Here is an 18,105-nt window from a genome sequence, read left to right as displayed (position 1 = left end):
TTTAGATGTCACAGTGAAGCTCTTCTAATGCTCACTGAGTGAAAGTGGTTACAAGGAAAGCATCAACCACAACTATTTTAGCAAACAGTGCAGGGCACAGAGCTGCCAGACCACTGCACTGCTTCAGAGGTCGATTAGGGCTTACATGAAGAGAGGTGATTCCCCCTGGGCAGGTGTACTTGGAGTGTGCCACCAAACTTGGTCCCAGCTCCACTGAGAACCTAGCTGCTACTCTGAGAGTGTTTGTTTTTCCCTCACTGGAGAATAATGAAAAAATCCTGGTGAAAAGAGAGGACAAAAGAGGAAAATCAGATACAATGCAGATTCCTTTGGCTGCGAAGTGCTATGCAATAGATTCCTGTATGTTAACTCAGTAAATAAAATTTGCCTGTTTTTCCTTTTATTTAATAATTGCAGTAAAGTGTCAGATGATGCATTCAAAGTGGTACCTTTACATATCAAGTAAACTTACCCCTAGCAGAGTCTGGTGATTTACATTTTTTATCAAATCCTAATTTGTTTCCTCTCTAATATTTCATTTTGTTTTTAGCATGTCTTATTAGTTTGGTATGCCCACTTTGTTAGCTGAGGATGATGCAACAAGACAGTTTGGAAATTCTATACTGTGAGAATTCTCAGAGTCATTGTATAAGCCTGAAACCCTCATTTTTTTTCAGCAGTCATTTGCTAGAGCCTCTGTTTTTGAAAAATAAAATCAATAGATATTCAATCCAGATAAATTTAGACTTTTTTAAAAAGGGCAGCATGGAAATGTTTGTTTTCAATTTAGCAAGAGCTTGAAATTTCTCAGAAAGCACTAAGCTAAAATTAAGGCAGACAAACTATTTAAGTAAAAATGGAAATCCTTATGCAAAAATACTATGCCTGTAGTCATCAGCCTTTATTATTGCTATATAGTAAAGCATTTTTAAAGAATCACGGAATATTCACAGATTTGGAAGGCACCCACAAGGACTGAGTCCAGCTCTTAAGAGAATGGCCCATAAACGGGTCAGAAAAATGAATATGTTTCATTTTTAGATATATCTTGATGAAGTGAAAGATAGATCTTTCACTTCAGCTGACCTTTAGCTGACTTCAAAAGCTTTTTGTAGGGCTGTCTTTTCTGATTCTTTGGTAATCCTGCCTTGGCTCTTTCAATCATAAATAAGATGTATTTGATGATTTTCCAGAGTTTGGTAACAATTTCTGGTATTTTCTTACACTGTTCTTAGATTTTTACACTCTGTACACTGAGGATTGTTTTAATAAATCTCATAAGATAATTGGTTTATCTCTTAGATTCTGAAAAGCCTATGAGAGGATTTTGTCAACTATGCCTTTGTGCTTTTAAACATGGCCCTGCTGTACTGCTGTATCTGCTGGCAACACAGTCTCCTTGCATCTGTACAGGCAACAGGCACCCAAGGAATAGAAAGAGGAATGATGGAACCAAGAGAGGCAAAAGCGTTGAGATACAAGTGTTGAGAGACAAGTGTTGCTGATATTTATTAAAATCTCCAAACTTATACAACCTTCATCCTTTGACCTTCCTCTGCATCAAGTGGCAACAGCCTTTTTAAAATTGCCAGAAATATAAGCCGCAACTCCTTCCTCTGTATTTGCACTTGTATATACATGTAGCCCCAGATTCAATAAGTTAAATCTGCATCCTCAAAACAGTAGGTTTTTTGTCCTCACCCTGTCATTTAACATGCTTTCCAACAGCTTATAGATAGTCAAGTTACCAAAGCTGAAAATTGAGGTCTGCGTAATGCATCTCCTTCTCATAGTATGTTAATATGCATAACCATATGCTTTTCTGATTATATTAAAACCTGGACAGATGTATGGGATAAGAGTGTAGTTCATTTGGAAATACCATAGCAATGTGAGATATGTTTTTGAGGAAAAACTAATCTTAGACATAAGATCTTGTACACATAAAATACGAAACCCAATTGTTGTTATGTAGGAGGGAGGACTATAGAAAAGTCTAGCAAATATAGTTTAAGTTAATACAAATTCTGTCCATTATTTTGAGGCTTGTTGTTGCCAGTGATTTTGCAGGGAAGGGCTTGCTCATTGTTGTGCCAGTAATTCCTGTCGTCAGGCTGACATTTCAAGAGCAGCCTGCTGCATTTGTACTCACCCTCCCGGATGCATCAAAATCACATTCACACCCTCCCCTCAGCCCTGTGCCTGGGAAGGGGCCTCAGTGACAGTGAGAGAGAGGCCATGGAGTTACCCAAGCACTCAGCCCAGACTGTCTTTGGCGGGCATCTTTCGCTCTCCATATGGGAGAACAACAGCCTGGACTGAGTTGCAGTGCACTGCTCATGGAATTGCTGCATATTGCACACATGAGGGAGTTTCTTATCTCCTTCTTCCTCTGGGTAAGCATCCTAGAGGGGTTTAAACTGAACCCATGAAGGAAATAAGCTAAAATGTGTGGCAATAATTTGTGTATGGTTTTAGACTGACAGTCTTTTCTCCCTCTCTTCCCCTTTGATGTTTTACCTGTGCAATCAGGAAGTCTCAAGATGGATCCTGATGATACCAAAGGAAATGAACAGTGGCTAATTTCATTATTACCTTCTGAGGCTCGAACAGTCTCAAAAGAGATAGAGAAAAATTTCCATTCAGATCATATTTTAAACAGAAACACTCTTCACTATTTTTTGAGCGTATAGATGGTGAAAAATATACCAGCATTCTAGAAACAAGGAAACACTGCTGATAAGGAAACAGCTTAATGCACCCTGCACCTTCTAGGGGAATCCCTATCATATAAGTGGGATCTACCCAGTCCTTGAGCATTTCTGCTCTCATATAGTGCAGACCCACAGATGCCCAAAATTCCCTATTCCAAGCAGCTGTGGGTTCATTTCTTTATACAATTACCTACAGAAACATCACTCTTTTAGTCCAATTTAATCATTGAGTCTAACAGGAGAGTGTTCTTCAAAATAGGGCAAGGCAAAATTTCATTAAAGGTGTTCTGTAAGATCACAGTATTGTGCTCAGCTTCTCAAAAGACAAGTGCATGCAAACCATACAAACAAACTACTTAATTGCATTAAAGGCAAATTCATTAAAAAGAACAAAACCAACCCATTTACAATTGATAAAAAGGACATATAAGTGCCATCCAAAGTAGCATGTGAGTTGTATATCTCTTAGTTACATCTTAAGAAGAATCATTATTTTCTTTCCACAATAGCGGGGGAAATATCAGTATTTTCTATGCTATTTTGATGAAATTTTGGTTCCGTACTAACAATCATCAAATCTACCAAATATTGTGGAGAAGAAGAGGTTATGTAAGACTTCTATAAAGGACTAACAGATATTATTTTAAATTCCAGAAATGCTTTGTTGGACAAAGAAAGAGTTTGTGTGAAACCTCAGTGATATACAGAATTTGCTACAGCCTTTGCACTGCTGATTTTTTTTTCCTCTAAGAAGACTTATTTTTCTCTCCATCTATTTAACATTTTTATGAACCTTTTAAGAACTTGCTGTCTTAAAGACCCTCTCTGTTCTTTTGGTTTTCTTTTCTTTTAACACTTGGCCAACTTAACACCTCTACTTTATACCAATTTGTATTATTGAAGGTTAATGGTAATTTGAGGAGATATTAATTTGAGGAGAAAGTGATTCTTTTTTCTGAAGAAAAAAAGAAAAGAAAGGAACAAAGAAAGAAATTATAAAGTGTCCAGTACAATAGAAACTGAAAAATTGTTTATTTTTTGATCTCATATGTGTTTTGCTATCAGCACCAATTCACTAATTTATATTTGGATTAGATATGAGAAGTCGATGATATTTGGCCTGAAAACATTCTATATATCTGAAAGATTCAGTATCTTCTCACTCATTGTTGCTTACATCTTGTCACAGAACATTATGTTATTTCATACCAGATGCATGTTTGTAATGTCAAAATGGATTTGTAGTGTCTTGTGCTTTTGGATCAGAGAGAGAGAGAAAGAAATAGGAAAAGCAGAAGGAAGGTGGGGGGAGAGAGAGAGAGAGAGAAAGAAAGAAAGAAAGAAAGAAAGAAAGAAAGAAAGAAAGAAAGAAAGAAAGAAAGAAAGGAAGAAAGAAAGAAAGAAAGAAAGAAAGAAAGAAAGCAAGCAAGAAAGCAAGAAAGAAAAGAAAGAAAGAAAGAAAGAAAGAAAGAAAGAAAGAAAGAAAGAAGAAGAAAGAAAGAAAGAAAGAAAGAAAGAAAGAAAGAAAGAAAGAAAGAAAGAAAGAAAGAAAGAAAGAAAGAAAGAAAGAAAAGAAAGAAAGAAAGAAAGAAAGAAAGAAAGAAAGAAAGAAAGAAAGAAAGGAAAGAAAGAAAGAAAGAAAGAAAGAAAGAAAGAAAGAAAGAAAGAAAGAAAGAAAAGAAAGAAAGAAAGAAAGAAAGAAAGAAAGAAAGAAAGAAAGAAAGAAAGAAAGAAAGAAAGAAAGAAAGAAAGAAAGAAAGAAAGAAAGAAAGAAAGAAAGAAAGAAAGAAAGAAAGGAAGAAGATTAAGTGGAAAGTTATTCACCACCCTCGTGGATCCAGCAGAGTCCCTTTTGTCCACTGCTTCTGGTCCTCTTGGTGGTGGGTGTACCACACATTCAGGTACTTGTGGGTACATGCCAAGCACCTCCTCTGCACTGGGGAGTTTTACACTGTCTTTTGCAACACACTCTGGATCTGTGGAAGGCCTTAGGGATGAGTCTAGGGAGAGCTTCTGGGGTCTTTGATAGTTTATGACCCTTTTTAAAACAAGACACCTGCCTCTCATGTGAATGTTCTATGTGAATGTGGCATTCCCAGCTGTTGGAGGAGTTTTACAACTGAGCCAGTTTGTATGAGGGAAGACTGTAGAGTTTACTTCTAATCTGGCTTGTAGCCTCTGGTGATGGGTGTTCAACCCCTCTGTACCAGAGGTTTCGCCATCATACACACAAGAACCTTCTCCTTCCCCTTGGCTGGTGGGGGGAGTGTGCAAACTTGGCCTTAGCAAATGAGTCTGTGGACTATGGCCTCCCTGCCCCAAACCCAGTCAGAGCTGCTGTGTTTGGCTTTCCTTGTGGATACATTCTTCTCCTTCAGCCTAATTTACTTCTCCTTAGACCAGAGATAATTGAATAATAGTGCCACCTCTATTTTATCTCGAGTTCCCATCAGGTGAGCTCACAGTCCAAATTCCCCAAATCCAGGAAGCATATTTGTGGTGGGATGGTGGTGAGAGGGTGGACTTTGAAGGTAGCACCTTCTTGATACAGTTTGCCCAAAGTCCTTTGGTGATCTTAATAGTATTTAAGGCAATTATGATTTTTAAATCTCTTATATACTCCCATGTTGCCCAGTCAGAGCTTTAGGGATGGATTTTATGACACTCCCAGTGGTAGAAGTATATCTGTTGAACTGCTATATTCTTCTTTGTCAAAAATGGATTTGTTGCTGGAGAGAAATATATGGAATATTTTAGTGTGCAGATCAGACCTACCACACACGTTGCCATAAGATCAAGAGGCATCTGTGTCAATCATTTATTGATTCAGTCATGGCAGAAATATTGAACACACTGAAAATCACTCCTTGATGAATACCTTCATCAAAACTCCTGGCACGCAGGAGTCTTTGCTGTTTCCCAATGCTGGAGCAGCTACATAGAATGGCTGAGGAGTCCCCTGTAACATTTTTGCCAAGATCACATCTGCACAGCTGCAGATGTATTTTTCCTGGCTCTGAGATGTGATATCAGAGCCATGTCAATACTGCCCTTTGGCCACTGTCAAGGCCAAAAGATTTCCTTCCTCACTGTCAGCAGGATGCCAAAGCTGAGGCCAGCAGGCCACCCAAATCTGCCTCGCACTCTGCTACATCTCAGCCTGCTTTGGCAGTAGCTGATCCAGTGTTCCTGGAGAGCTTGTACACAGCCAGCTGTGCGAGCACGGCTGCCTTGTCCTCAGTAGCTGCTGCTTTTGGATGTGCTCAATGCAGGCCACAGCCTTGGCCTCTCTCCTCCACATCACACCAGCCACCGCTCCACCTGTGCTCACCTGCCTCCCCTGGCTCTCCTTCTCCTTCTCATGCTGGGTTCCCCTCCCAATCACTGGGACATGGAGTGGTAGAGGAGCCTCCCCTGGTAGCCAGGGCGGCTCGGCCCAGGCTGCCAGCAGCCCCACCCAGGGCCAGCATGGCTGCCCTGCCGGCTCTGCCCTGTCCCAGTGTGTGGCACCGATGCCATCTCCCCTTGGCCACTTTGCTGGTGCCCAGTTTCTCTGAGGGCTTTGGCCCTCAGAGGGACAATTTGGGAAAAGACAAGGTGGTGGGAGCAAGCAGGGCTTGTCCAGCTTCCCTGGTACACGCAGGGGCCTACAGGTATTTTGTGGGCCTTTGACAGAGGGCCACTCCTTGCCCTCAGTGCATTTCACCAGGAACATTTATTTGAGGAGAGAGCAGCTGAAGCCATGATGGAAGGACGTGCTTGGGTTCAGGTTGTTTTGAGCTGGGAATAGAAGGCCGCTGGGATGGCAGTGCAACTTGTGAGCACCCAGAAACCATTCCTCAGGATCTGTCTGGAAGAGAGGATATCTGTCTGACTGCAGAGGAGGCAAAACTTCAATGCCTGCAATGTTTGGGAGAAAACCCCAATATTTTCATCTTTCTCCATGATTTGTCTTTTTTTCTATTTCTGAGCCCAGCAAAAGGTCCTTCTGTTTTCTCTTGAGTGATTTTACAGGCCTGTGTAGGAGCACTGCCCTCATCTCCTCAAAGATGCACAATGCTTTAAGAACCACATCAGGATTGCTGCAAGGGCCTCCCGCCAACCCTAAGGCCTCCCCCGTTAGGTCAAGGAGCTGGGGGCACTCCTGCATATGGACATGGGTGGGGGTATGGGAGGACTCAAGCCGTCCAAGGTGTCATCCCTGGGGTGAAGCCTCACAAAGCTGCGCAGTATCTCACTGTCTCATGTGTTCAGGCTTGTCACTTCCTTCTACTTGTATTAGGCCACTTTTTTTTCTAGCTCTCAAGACTGCCCTTCCAGAGCTCATTCTTCTATGTTACCTCTATGGAAGCTCTGTCAAACTAAACTAATAAAGCTGTATAAAGAACTAATCTGTTCTTTACTTGTGGTCATTCAGCTTTTGCATTTATTTCTGGTATTAGCTCTGCTGTATTCCCAACATCAAATCACCTTTTCATATGCAGATACTACAGTAGCCTTTGGGAAAATGTATTTCAAATATTTCACCATTTGGCAGCAGACATGACATTTAACACTGTAACTCAAACATTTATATTGTGTCAATCCTTGCAGTTATGAACTCAGTTGGTAATGCTGCTATGAGTATCTCTCCTCAACTTTATTACTAAGAGAACCTTTCAAACTCAGGATTTGAATTTGTTTTTGTTTTGAATTTATTTCACATAATATTATGAAACAATATTAATTTTCATCAAAACCTTTAATGGACATGTAAACCAAGGCAGTCACTGTTTTTCTTAAACATATTTAAATTAAACCAGAATTATTTCTAAAATGACATAATATTCTTCTGAATAATAAGTCCGTAGACTAACTAGATTAATTTTAATATTTTCTGAAGAAAACTGGAAGCCCCTTGCTGATCAGTCATGAACAGAAAGATGAAGCTCAGCAAGCAAATTTGTTACAAGTACTGTGTGTCAGCTAGGTTTGGAGATGAAATAGCTTCATTAGAATATAAACCACTCAAACTCCTCAACAGATACATAATAAATAATAACTGGGTGTATGCTTTGAATACAGTTAGGGAAAAAAATGGCACCATACCACATTTTGGCATTTGTCTTATTAGGGAAGTATCACTTAGCATTAGTAGTCTCATTACTTCAGACTGACTTCACCTGTGGCTGTATTTCTGACAAGAATATCAATTAGTTGTTCAAAGTACTGCACCTAATGCTTTCAGGATGAAGGCTTAAATATAACCACTTTACTGAGATAGCAGAATTTTACCTTTTCCCATGTCTTCTCTACCGAGGTAACATATCACTATGGTGAGCTAGTGGCAAAATCTACTTTGTAATTAATGACAAGAACTAACCTAGCATTTCATAAAATTATGTGAGTTTTCTTATTTGAAATACAATCTCATTTCTATAATTGTTAGGCACAGGGTATTGTTTAATGGATGATATAATCTAATTCAGCATTTCAGATTTAAAAAAAAAAATTCCCCTATACTCAATTTTGATTAACACTAAATAATGAAAAAAGACTAGTCTGGCCTTAACAGCTCACTTCAGCATTTCTAGAAGGGCCTGAAGAAAACAGGCTGTAAGTACAGATGGGTGAGATCTGTCGTGCACTAAAGATGACTCAGTTCATTCATTTAACATATCCTCCTGGCCTTTGTAAGGCTAGAGTGCAGTTGCTTGGAAATCTCTGATGAATCCAGAGAATTTTCCTAAGCTTAAGTCAAGATGGAATGCTTGCAGTGTAGTTTCAATTTCTAAAAATGAGTTTTATTTTTCAGAGCTAAAGGATGGTAAGGTCTCCAATCCAATTCAAAGTCCTTTTGACAATGTCAAACATAAACAGCTAGGGAAATGTAAGAGAAATGCTGACTTCCAGAGAGCCATAAGTTGGTCTGGAAGGCAAGGCGATGGTGGTAAGGAGGACTTTGATGCCAATGCATGATAGCAGATTAAAAGCAACTTTAGAACTGAGGAGATGGGTAGCTGGACCCAATCTAACCAGTAGGAAGCAGTAACCAATCCAGCTGGTCCTCAGGAGAGGAGAAAACCTCTGGTGAGTAACAATGATGCTCAACCTGTCCTTAAGGACCAAGGTTTGCAGGACTTTTTTCTCTCTTCAAAGCCTTACGTAGAGAAATTGAAATAGCTACTTCAGCAATCTTTTTAAAGCAACTTTTGGATTCGTCCTTCCTCTGTAAACCATTTAGAATAAAATACTTAATGAAATTAAATAAGTGGTAGAGGTTTTCCCGTCAAGCTTTGCAGTTTGACTGAGATTTTAGGTCGCGTGGTTTGGAATTTTGATGTTTTCTCTGCTGTTTTGTTCTGACTGGTAACAGAGCCCACATCCACTCAGAATTCTATTTATTGTAAAGCAGCCAGTACTTTAGGTCTTATGCTCTCATAGTCTAACTCACCTGTTTTGAAGTTGTCCCATAAAAACACCTGAGGTGAGATTTACTAAGCAAAAGAAGCCTTCTCAATGTAATTTTCTATCTGAACTCTGAAAAGAAATGGTGTGGTAAAGGGCTTTAGGTAGCAAAATTAACATTAGGTGTAGAGAGTTCACTGAGAAAGAAAAAAACCCAAATCCTATTTGGAATAACTTATAACTGATAAAATGTAGCCCCTCCTGACCTCAGTGGTAGGAAAAGCCTCGAAAAATATATTCTGGAGAAACGTGGAAGTGTTGGATACTTGCATTTTTCCCAGTGACAAAGAAGTCTGTCAGAGGCTACATGGTGTCAGTTTGATGGCCCTGGAAGCTGTGTGCCAGCAGGGCTGCTTTCCATGAACACAGAATTTATATTTGGGGTAGACCACAATAAAGTACACTGGCAGATCCATTTGTAGAACTTTTCGGGTTTTTGTCAGTCTAGTACCTTCAGGGAATAAATACAGACTTTGATTTTATTTGTAACTCTCCCAGTCAAAGGTGTGAATAAATTGATGTGAGTGGCTGAATTATTACAGCTTAGAAAGTATTTGCTTGTCATTTCAGATTTGTTAGCGTGTTTTGTATGTGCTCCTAACTTGTTACTAATATACTAGCTTAAATCTGATGGCTGAAATTTTTTAGTTTGTGATCAACTAAGAGTATACACATGATCATTTAATATGGTACTCATAACAAATACATTAAAAGTAGAGGGAGAATTCAATTTTTTCTTGTTTACTGACCCTCCTCTAAGATGCTCCTGTGGTGTAGGGAAGCATACCATATTATAGGAGAGAAAACTGATGCTCTTTCTGCCTTTTTTTTTTCTGTTCAGCGGTCCCAAACTTTCCTGTCTTCTCTGACTTGTATTTGACAACTGTACAGTTTCTGTCTTATTTAATATTATCACTAGCTTTTACAAATTACTTATTGCAATATATCAGGAACTAACTTGATAATCAGATCATGTCCTTGCTCTGCTTTTCCCAAATAATTTGCCTGTGCAGTAGCGAAGATTTAAAAAAGTTATTACTTGCTGGTATGTCATGCAGCCCTCTTGTTCTTATCTTACTTCTCTGCCAAAAAAGTGGTTAATTAGGTGGATAAAACAGGGGCCTTGCAGTGAATCAATACTGAACAAGGAAACAGACTGCATACCTCCAGCAGTGTATTTACAAGCTTGGGAGAAGTGAAAAAACAGATCATAACATTGGGAGAGGAGAGGACAAGAATAGTTTCTCACTTGTTAATTTGAAAAGGGGAACTTTCTTTCCTCTGTAGTACCCTGCAATGAAACTGGAGTTTGTGGTTGCCTTATTTGCTGCATTACCTTTGTTATGTTCTTGCAGGGTATATGGGAGGTTTTGTGAGTTCACTTTTGATCCAAGTTGTGGTTGCCGTGATTTAGAGGAATAAATGCAGCAAATAAACCCCTAGTGGTGAGCAACAGGTGACCTCACCTGAAGAGATCACCCATGGCTCAGATGGCTGAAGTAACTCTTGCTTCCTTCCTTTTGTCATTTTAAGTGCATTGGAACATTCTTCCAGGCAGAGTTCTCTGCTGTGGGTTTTGTAGGTGTTTCTCTAAATGGGTCTTTAAAAAGTAGTTGGTATTTCCTATTGGTGCTGAAAGCAGAGCAAGAAAGAACAGTCTCAGTCTTTCTCTTCAGCATTATGGTCTTTATGGGTATTTTTTAAAAACAGTGATTAGCCTATATTTCAAGGAAATATTCTGTTCAGCTCAAATATGAATGATTCATATTTCCTTATGTTATTGAACAAATAAATCAATGGCTGATTTCATTCAAAGATAGAGATTATGTGGGACAGATTGTTTTGTTTCTGAGCCCCCTCAAAACACAACACACTGTTATATGGCTTGGGAAGATCCACACAGACATTCTATGTATCCCTTAAGAAAACTATCTCCAGGATTCTCATAACTGCCTCACTGCTAAGCTGTTTCTGCTCCATTTCATAAATGAAAAACAAATGGTTCTCTTGATAAAGGGAATGGGGACAAATTTGCCAAACAGCTGTAATAAAAAAAAGAACATAAACCTTTTAGATAGAGCTCAAGGGTTCTGCTCCCCACGCTACTAAAGTGTTAATATAACCAAACAGTGCTAGTTTCAATGTAGCTGTGGCACAAATGTAATACTTACTGGCTCACAGGAGCAATTTATGAGGCTGAATTTTTGTTAGTTTCTTCTTTTGTATGTCTTCTGTTCATCAAGATAAGATCTCTGATTTTTAATACAGCATCTTAATGTTTTTGTTAAGCTATTTAATGCATGGAATGCAATGAGTGAGAATAATTACCACTATATGTAACTCTCAGCAGCATCTTTAGATATGCAGATCCCTTTCAGAAATGGCCTTATCTAGAATTTTCTCCATGGTGAAGCAAAGCTTCCTTTGACACAGAGAAAAGTGTTATGAAAATGCTCTTGGTAAAATTGCAGTCATGATAGGTTTAGAGTTTACTTTTATACTGCTGTACAGACTCTGAATGAAGCATAAAAGGAAAATACGTGGCTCTTTGAATAGGGTACAAGTTGAACAGACCTTAAAAAAAAGTTGAAAATTGGCAAGGTATTGTGTGTGGGGCTCAAAGCATGTTACTGGCTCACCTAGTTATGGGTAGAGGTCAGAAAGAAAATCACAATAATAATTATTTTGCCTTTCACAGCTGATCCTGGTAGCAAAAGGCAGTTTCAGATAAGATCAGATCTTTTATTCAATGGCTCCTTCAAAGGAAAAAAGGTCTTAGCCTGGGGCCTTAATGTAACTCTTCAGTGACTACAATCACACAGAGATTTCTTTCATTACATGTCTCCTCTCTCAGCTGTTGTCTGAGTGTGGCTTGAAATGGATGTACCCACCAAGCTGGTACAGATGGCTGTGTTCTTGGCTATTGCACAGAATTAATTGTTGTTTTCTATTCCATATATGCCCTTATATTATCCATACCTTGGTAGCTGAGTGCACTGAACAACCTATGTAACATATCTCACGCGTTCGTTTTCTCCCTGATCCTTTTCCCTGGAGGGGAAAGATGTGCAGCATGTTGTCTTGCTCTGGGAGCATTGCAAACAGATTTTATGAGAACCTCCTGGGTCACCAAGCCTCATCTCTGGCTGTTGCAGAAACCTACTTTACATAATGCTCTTGTGAGCTGAGCAAGCTCCAGTCAAACATCAGAAATCTTTGTGCTGCTACTGGACAGCTGTTATGCTACTTTCATATAAGTACTGGAAATCGTTCATTTTGAGCTGCAGATTTTCTGCCTTGTTTTTTTGCCTATTCCATCTTGTGTTCATGTTATTCATGATCTTAATTAGCTTTTTTTCCTTCTAGACTCTCTGTCACACTGAATTTTTAGACTCCAATCTTTCTCTTAGCATATGTTTTGGTAGGCTGTTGCACTTTTAGTATGGGTTTGACTGTTTGAGATAATAGTTACTTATCAAAATTAAAGCATAGAAAAATCATTCCAAATGGACTTAGTTTTTCATTTCTTGCAATCATTAACTTGAACTACAGCAGAATTAGTCCTGTACTGATGTATGACAAAACCCTTCCTTAAATTTTGGGTAAGAAACCTATATATATATATATTTAATATGCATTGCCTAAACATCTAATAGGATTCAGTTTAGTCTCCTGTCTCTCCTTAGGTAAGACTTTAAGAATAATCCTACCAGTTTCAAAGGAGTCTCTGTTGAACAAAGTTCCACATGAAATTAAAGGAAACATAACCTTCTGAATCATAAAGTTCTTGCTAATGGCAAGTCAGGAGTGAGGTTGTCCTACCTCAGTCTGAGACCTGAGGCAAGTCATCAAAGCAGTACAGCTCAAACTGTACTGCCTTGGAACAAGTCCCTTGGTGACTTCAGGTCCTGGCCTATAAATACCTGGAAATGCCTCCACCTGTGTCAATCTCAGTGTATGGCAAGGCCACAGTGTTTCCCCAAGTACAGGGCTGTGGGATGGGGCTGCAGTGCCGAGCCTACAGAGTGGGCTGCTTGGCGGTGAGTTCCCACCAGGCACAGATCTTCCTCTCCTCCCCACAGCCATGAAGGACTGCTGCCCTGGAGCACGTCTGGCTCACAGAAAGAAAAAAAGCAGAATTGACCTGATTGCTGAATATGATGTTGAGTCACAGACTAGAAAAGAGGCCATTCTGCTGTGCCTCAAATTTATGAGAAACTAGGGCAGTTCAGTGCAAAGGGCTGGGGAACTTCAGCTTTGTGTTTGACACTAGACCTGTCAGGCTTGTCTGCAACTTAGTGTGACAATGACTGCATAGTGTTGATCTGTGGCAAATGATAGATGGTTTTGGAAAAATGCACTTATTTCGTCTGGGTTTATACAGAGTGCCAGAACTGTCTCTTGTTGCATTTTATTTCTGATGGCTATACTTTTGAGGAGCTTTAATTTTTTTTTTTTTTTTTTTTTTTTTTGTGAAGAAATTTAGGTTGATTAGGAAGTCTTTGTCTTTGCAATTTTCTGCTTCAAACAGTTGTTGGAAACAGGGAAGTGGGACCTCTTCAAACACTCCTTTGCTTGAAGAAGTCTGGGTCTAGAAGTGATCAACATATCTGATTTTACTCCCTCACTGAATTAAGGAAACATTGTGGATATGGATAGCATCAAATTAATGATTGTCTTTTTGGGCCATGTCTTGTTACTGTTAATAGATATGGGTTTTTTTAATCCATCTGTTTCTCTTACATCATCGATGTTCATCATAAGTCCTATGCTCATGTCAGGCATAAAATACTCAAAGAAAACTTGGAGTCTCACCTGTTTTCATAGCAGAAGGCTGTCTGAGTTTTGTAAAACTGTTGTTTTGACTTGTTGAATGTATAAATATAAGTGAATTTGAGAATCAGTTTTTATGTATAGTTTGGACCATGCAATTCAAGTACTTGTCTTGGAAAGGGTTATTTCTGAAGTTCTTTCAGTTAGAAAGTCTCCTATTCTAAGAGAGACATCATCAAGCTTAAATTCTAGCTGCCATGAACACTGCTTGATCAAATTAGTGTGACTTTGAAAATGGTGCCAGATCAATGTGTTTTAAAATTGCATCCATTTTTCATTCACTTTTGTGAACATGGACTGCCTGTGATACTGATAGCTTGGAATTAAATCACTTTTTTCTCTTTCTGTTCCTAAACTAGCTCAGCTGTGGGTTTTGCCATAGAAATGTTAATAAAACTTCACTCTTACTGTCTGATCTGTCTCCTTTTCTACCTATCCATTCCTTGTTTAATATCCCCTTTACCTTGTTAACTCAGTGTAAGAAAAGAAACTTGTAGTCTCCAGTTCTGTTAAGACCTACTGATTCATGGATATCCTGTTGTTCCACTGAAATCTGAGATGTTCACTTTGATAGATCTCTTTTTTTTTCTTACTTCTACTAATGCTGCTTGATTTTAGGAGGGGGGAAACTATCATGTTCCCAACACAGTTCAATTGGTTAAGTACATGATATATTTTTTTTTTTTTAAAAACAGGAAATTACGGGGAAAGTGGAATGGAAGCCTTCAAAGAGTTGGCTGCCCAAGAGGGTCTCTGCATTGCTCACTCTGACAAGATCTACAGCAATGCTGGCGAAAAGAGCTTTGATCGCCTGCTCCGCAAGCTGCGAGAGAGGCTACCCAAGGCTAGAGTGGTGGTTTGCTTCTGCGAGGGAATGACAGTCAGGGGGATCCTCATTGCCATGCGACGCCTGGGAGTGCTTGGGGAGTTCCTGTTAATTGGAAGGTAAGGCTCTGAGTGTGCTTTCTCTGCCCTTCCTCTCCCTCTCGTCCTGTAGGCAGGCCTTTGATTTCAGAACTGTAGCTTAGGCTACCAAATTAAATAATTCCCATATTTAATTGTCTAGGGAATGAAAAGAAGTGGCAAGATGGTAGAGCAGATTCTCAGGAAGGAGATATGAAGATGTTTGCCAACTTGATTAGTAGTGATAGCTTTTGCTGAACTAAATGTTAATTACTGACTCTTTTATAAGGATATATGACATTACTGTTTTTGTGCTTTTGCACATTCTAGAGGAATGTTTCATGGACAGATTTTTAAATCTGAAGTAGGGAGTGAAGAATTCTGGTTCCAGCATGTGATCTGTGACATGTGACAAAATTTTATGTCACTGAGGCTGACCCCTCATAATTTGAAACTCCAATCACCAAGTATTTTTGATTACTGAAACTTTTTTCCAGTCTTATGATTACAGCTTTGCATTCTCAGTTGTACACTTTACTGTGATCTTCGCTGTTGAAAGCTGGGGCACTGATATTATACAGGCTGGTTTGGCTTTTAAAACATCTGATGTTTTAAACATGTTTTTAAACATCTGATGTTTTTAAAACTTGCTGATGGCTAAATGAGTATGTATGTGTGTTTTTTATCAGCAGAATAACAGTGCAGATGTGTGTTGGACAGAAAAAGGCTGTTTTTATCAAAAAGAGAATGTTTGCTTTGCTCTACTAGAATTTATCTTCATAGGTATTCATTGAGATGTGAATTTCAGTTCTATCACATGCTTTATCCACAATTCCATTTTTGTGATATTTCTTATTTTGAGGCTTCTTTGACTTTCACCTTGATTTCTGCAATGTCTTTGTCCATTTTTCTGTCTTGATGAACATTGCTCAAATGATGAGGATGAATATTTTCTGTCTTCTGTGTTAGACTGATAATATTTGCTTTAATCCTTCTATTTCCTCTCTGTTTCTTTATTGGTAATTTTAACATTCCTTGAAGGAATGTTTAAATTAATTCCTTCAAGGCCTTTGTCAGTTGTTTCCATGCCTACTTGGCTTCCATTGTCATCTGATCTTATCAGACTTCTTTTTTGTCCCATTCTTTCCCTAAAGTCTTTGCCTCTGTGGTTGTTTTGACTGGGATCCTCTCCTTTTGCTCCATGCTATGGTATTGTCTTCCCCTGATTGTATTGCTCCTCAAAAGCACAGTTCTGATTCCTGCAAGTCAGATACCTACTCTGGCCTAAGGAATAGACTGAAAGCATTAAGTCACTCCCATCAACTTTTTGTTGCAGTCTTTGCTTGCTATCTATTTGAAGCTGAGGTTCTAGAGTATCTCTAGAAGGTTGTGAATATAAGATACAGCACATTTGGAGAGTTGTCAGCACTAAGATGAAACAAAGAGTAAGGCTGTAGTGAAAATGGTGTGCTCCAGAGTGTGCACAGGTTCAAGCGTATCAGTCTGCATCAACTGAAATGAGTAATGGAAGGCTTTGGGAGTGACATGTTTTACATATGGGTTTTCAGTGAATAGAAGAAACTGCATATAATAAAATTAGCCTCTGTGACAGCATCCCTGATCAAATTTTAGTAAATGCCCTGAAGCTTTGGGCAGTGCTGTGCTTCCTTAGTGTATTGTCACTGTAGCAGTGTCTCATTGTTCACTGATTTTGGTGCACCCTCTTGATGCTGATCATACAGAGAACCAAATAAATTAAACCTCAAATAAACCAAATAAATTAAGCCACAAACCTTGGTTTTCTGTTAGACCACTTGATCCCCTACTCCTTGGATATGTGGAATGTTTAAGCTTTAAATTTTGACTTCGAGCCCTTACCAAACATAACACTGGTCCATAAATTTCAGTTGTTTGTCTTATAATTTGTCCAACATTGTAGTTCTGAGCTTTTTGTCAGAAATTCTTACCTATTCAATGGAGTAATGGAATTTCTTTGGAAATCACTATGTATTTTTCAGGTGGATTTTCACATACCCTTCCTTCATGCTGTTAATTGAGTATGGGAGACTCCTTTTTAGGGCTGAGTGGGTTCTGTAAAACAGGCTGGTTATTGCTTTGCATAGTCTGGATTGTGCACAACAGCTGGTTGAAATAAAAAGTATTATAGGGCTTGCACATGTTCTTATGTGCTTGCAGAACTAAAAGAAAAGAAGTTTTCTTTGAATTGTCCTAATTAAGTGATTTTAAAAAATGGCAAATTAGCAAACTGGTGAATAAGTAAGTTGCAGTGGAACTGCAGTGCTATGAATTTGGTCATCTATATACAAACAGGAACCAAGGCACACATTAACGTTACTTTGATGTGCTATTTAGTCTTTTTTATTCAAGTACCCAGCTAAGCAGAAAACTAAGAGCCTTTTAAGAACATTCTTTTAATTGAGGGAAGTGGGAGTGAATGTGAAATCAAGATTTTTCTTTTTTTTTTCTTTAATGAGATAAACAAAGCCTTTAGTTTACCCACAGGTTTATTATCAGCCACATTTTATCAACCCCATACTCAGCTCTGACTCATTGTAAAGAGGAAGCCTTTGCAAAGGAACACCTGGCTAAATAGTTCTCTTCCTGCTACATCTTCAATATTGCTATTTATCAAAGCAGACAGAAGCAGCTTAGCTTAACTAAATTCATACCATCAGGAAGAGAGCTGGGAACTAAATTTCATTTCTGTTTAATCTGAAATTGAGTCTCCTTTACTACTGGAAGTGGAAGTCTGTTATTTTAGTGAGAAGAGAATTCCTCTCTCTGAATCTGGAGGGAAGCTGGAATTAAGGCGGTACAATAGATGAAGCTACAATCCTGCCTGAGGCAGAATGGCAGATATTCTGAAATCAATAGTGTTGAAATGTAGCAAAGAATTAGTGAGAAAATTTATTAAACTATGAAATGATGATGATAAATTTTAAAAGGGACTGATAATGAAAGGGAAAGAAGGCAAAGCTTGGATATGGCTTTTTGTAAAAAAAAAAGAAATATTAGAATAGAATTGGCATAAGCAAAGGCAAAAATTATGTTAAAAATTTAACTGTACGCTTAAAGGAGTTCAGATGATAGCTCTTTCAGCTGAAATTAGTTTTGATGTGAAGAAATTATGTAGGAAGACACTCAGCCTCATGTGTCTATTCATGTTTATGCAGGCCACTGGGTTTTA

General features: G+C 38.7%; 1 protein-coding gene across 3 annotated transcripts in view; it reads left to right on the top strand.

The window, feature by feature from the left end:
• Nucleotides 1-18,105, top strand: part of GRM1 (glutamate metabotropic receptor 1) — a 184,417-nt gene that overhangs the window by 21,435 nt on the left and 144,877 nt on the right. For all 3 annotated transcript variants that reach the window (XM_005518492.2, XM_005518495.2, XM_088053341.1), the window contains exon 3: nucleotides 14,690-14,939. In XM_005518492.2, the coding sequence (XP_005518549.2) occupies nucleotides 14,690-14,939 (250 nt within the window). The remainder of the gene's footprint in view (nucleotides 1-14,689; nucleotides 14,940-18,105) is intronic.

This window comes from Pseudopodoces humilis, chromosome 3 (genome assembly GCF_049639895.1).
Source record: "Pseudopodoces humilis isolate 2021_Gansu_Grassland_sample_001 chromosome 3, ASM4963989v1, whole genome shotgun sequence".
Taxonomy (NCBI): Eukaryota; Metazoa; Chordata; class Aves; order Passeriformes; family Paridae; genus Pseudopodoces; species Pseudopodoces humilis.
Note: the sequence above shows the minus strand (reverse complement) of the source record. Positions and strands in the feature narration are given on the sequence as shown.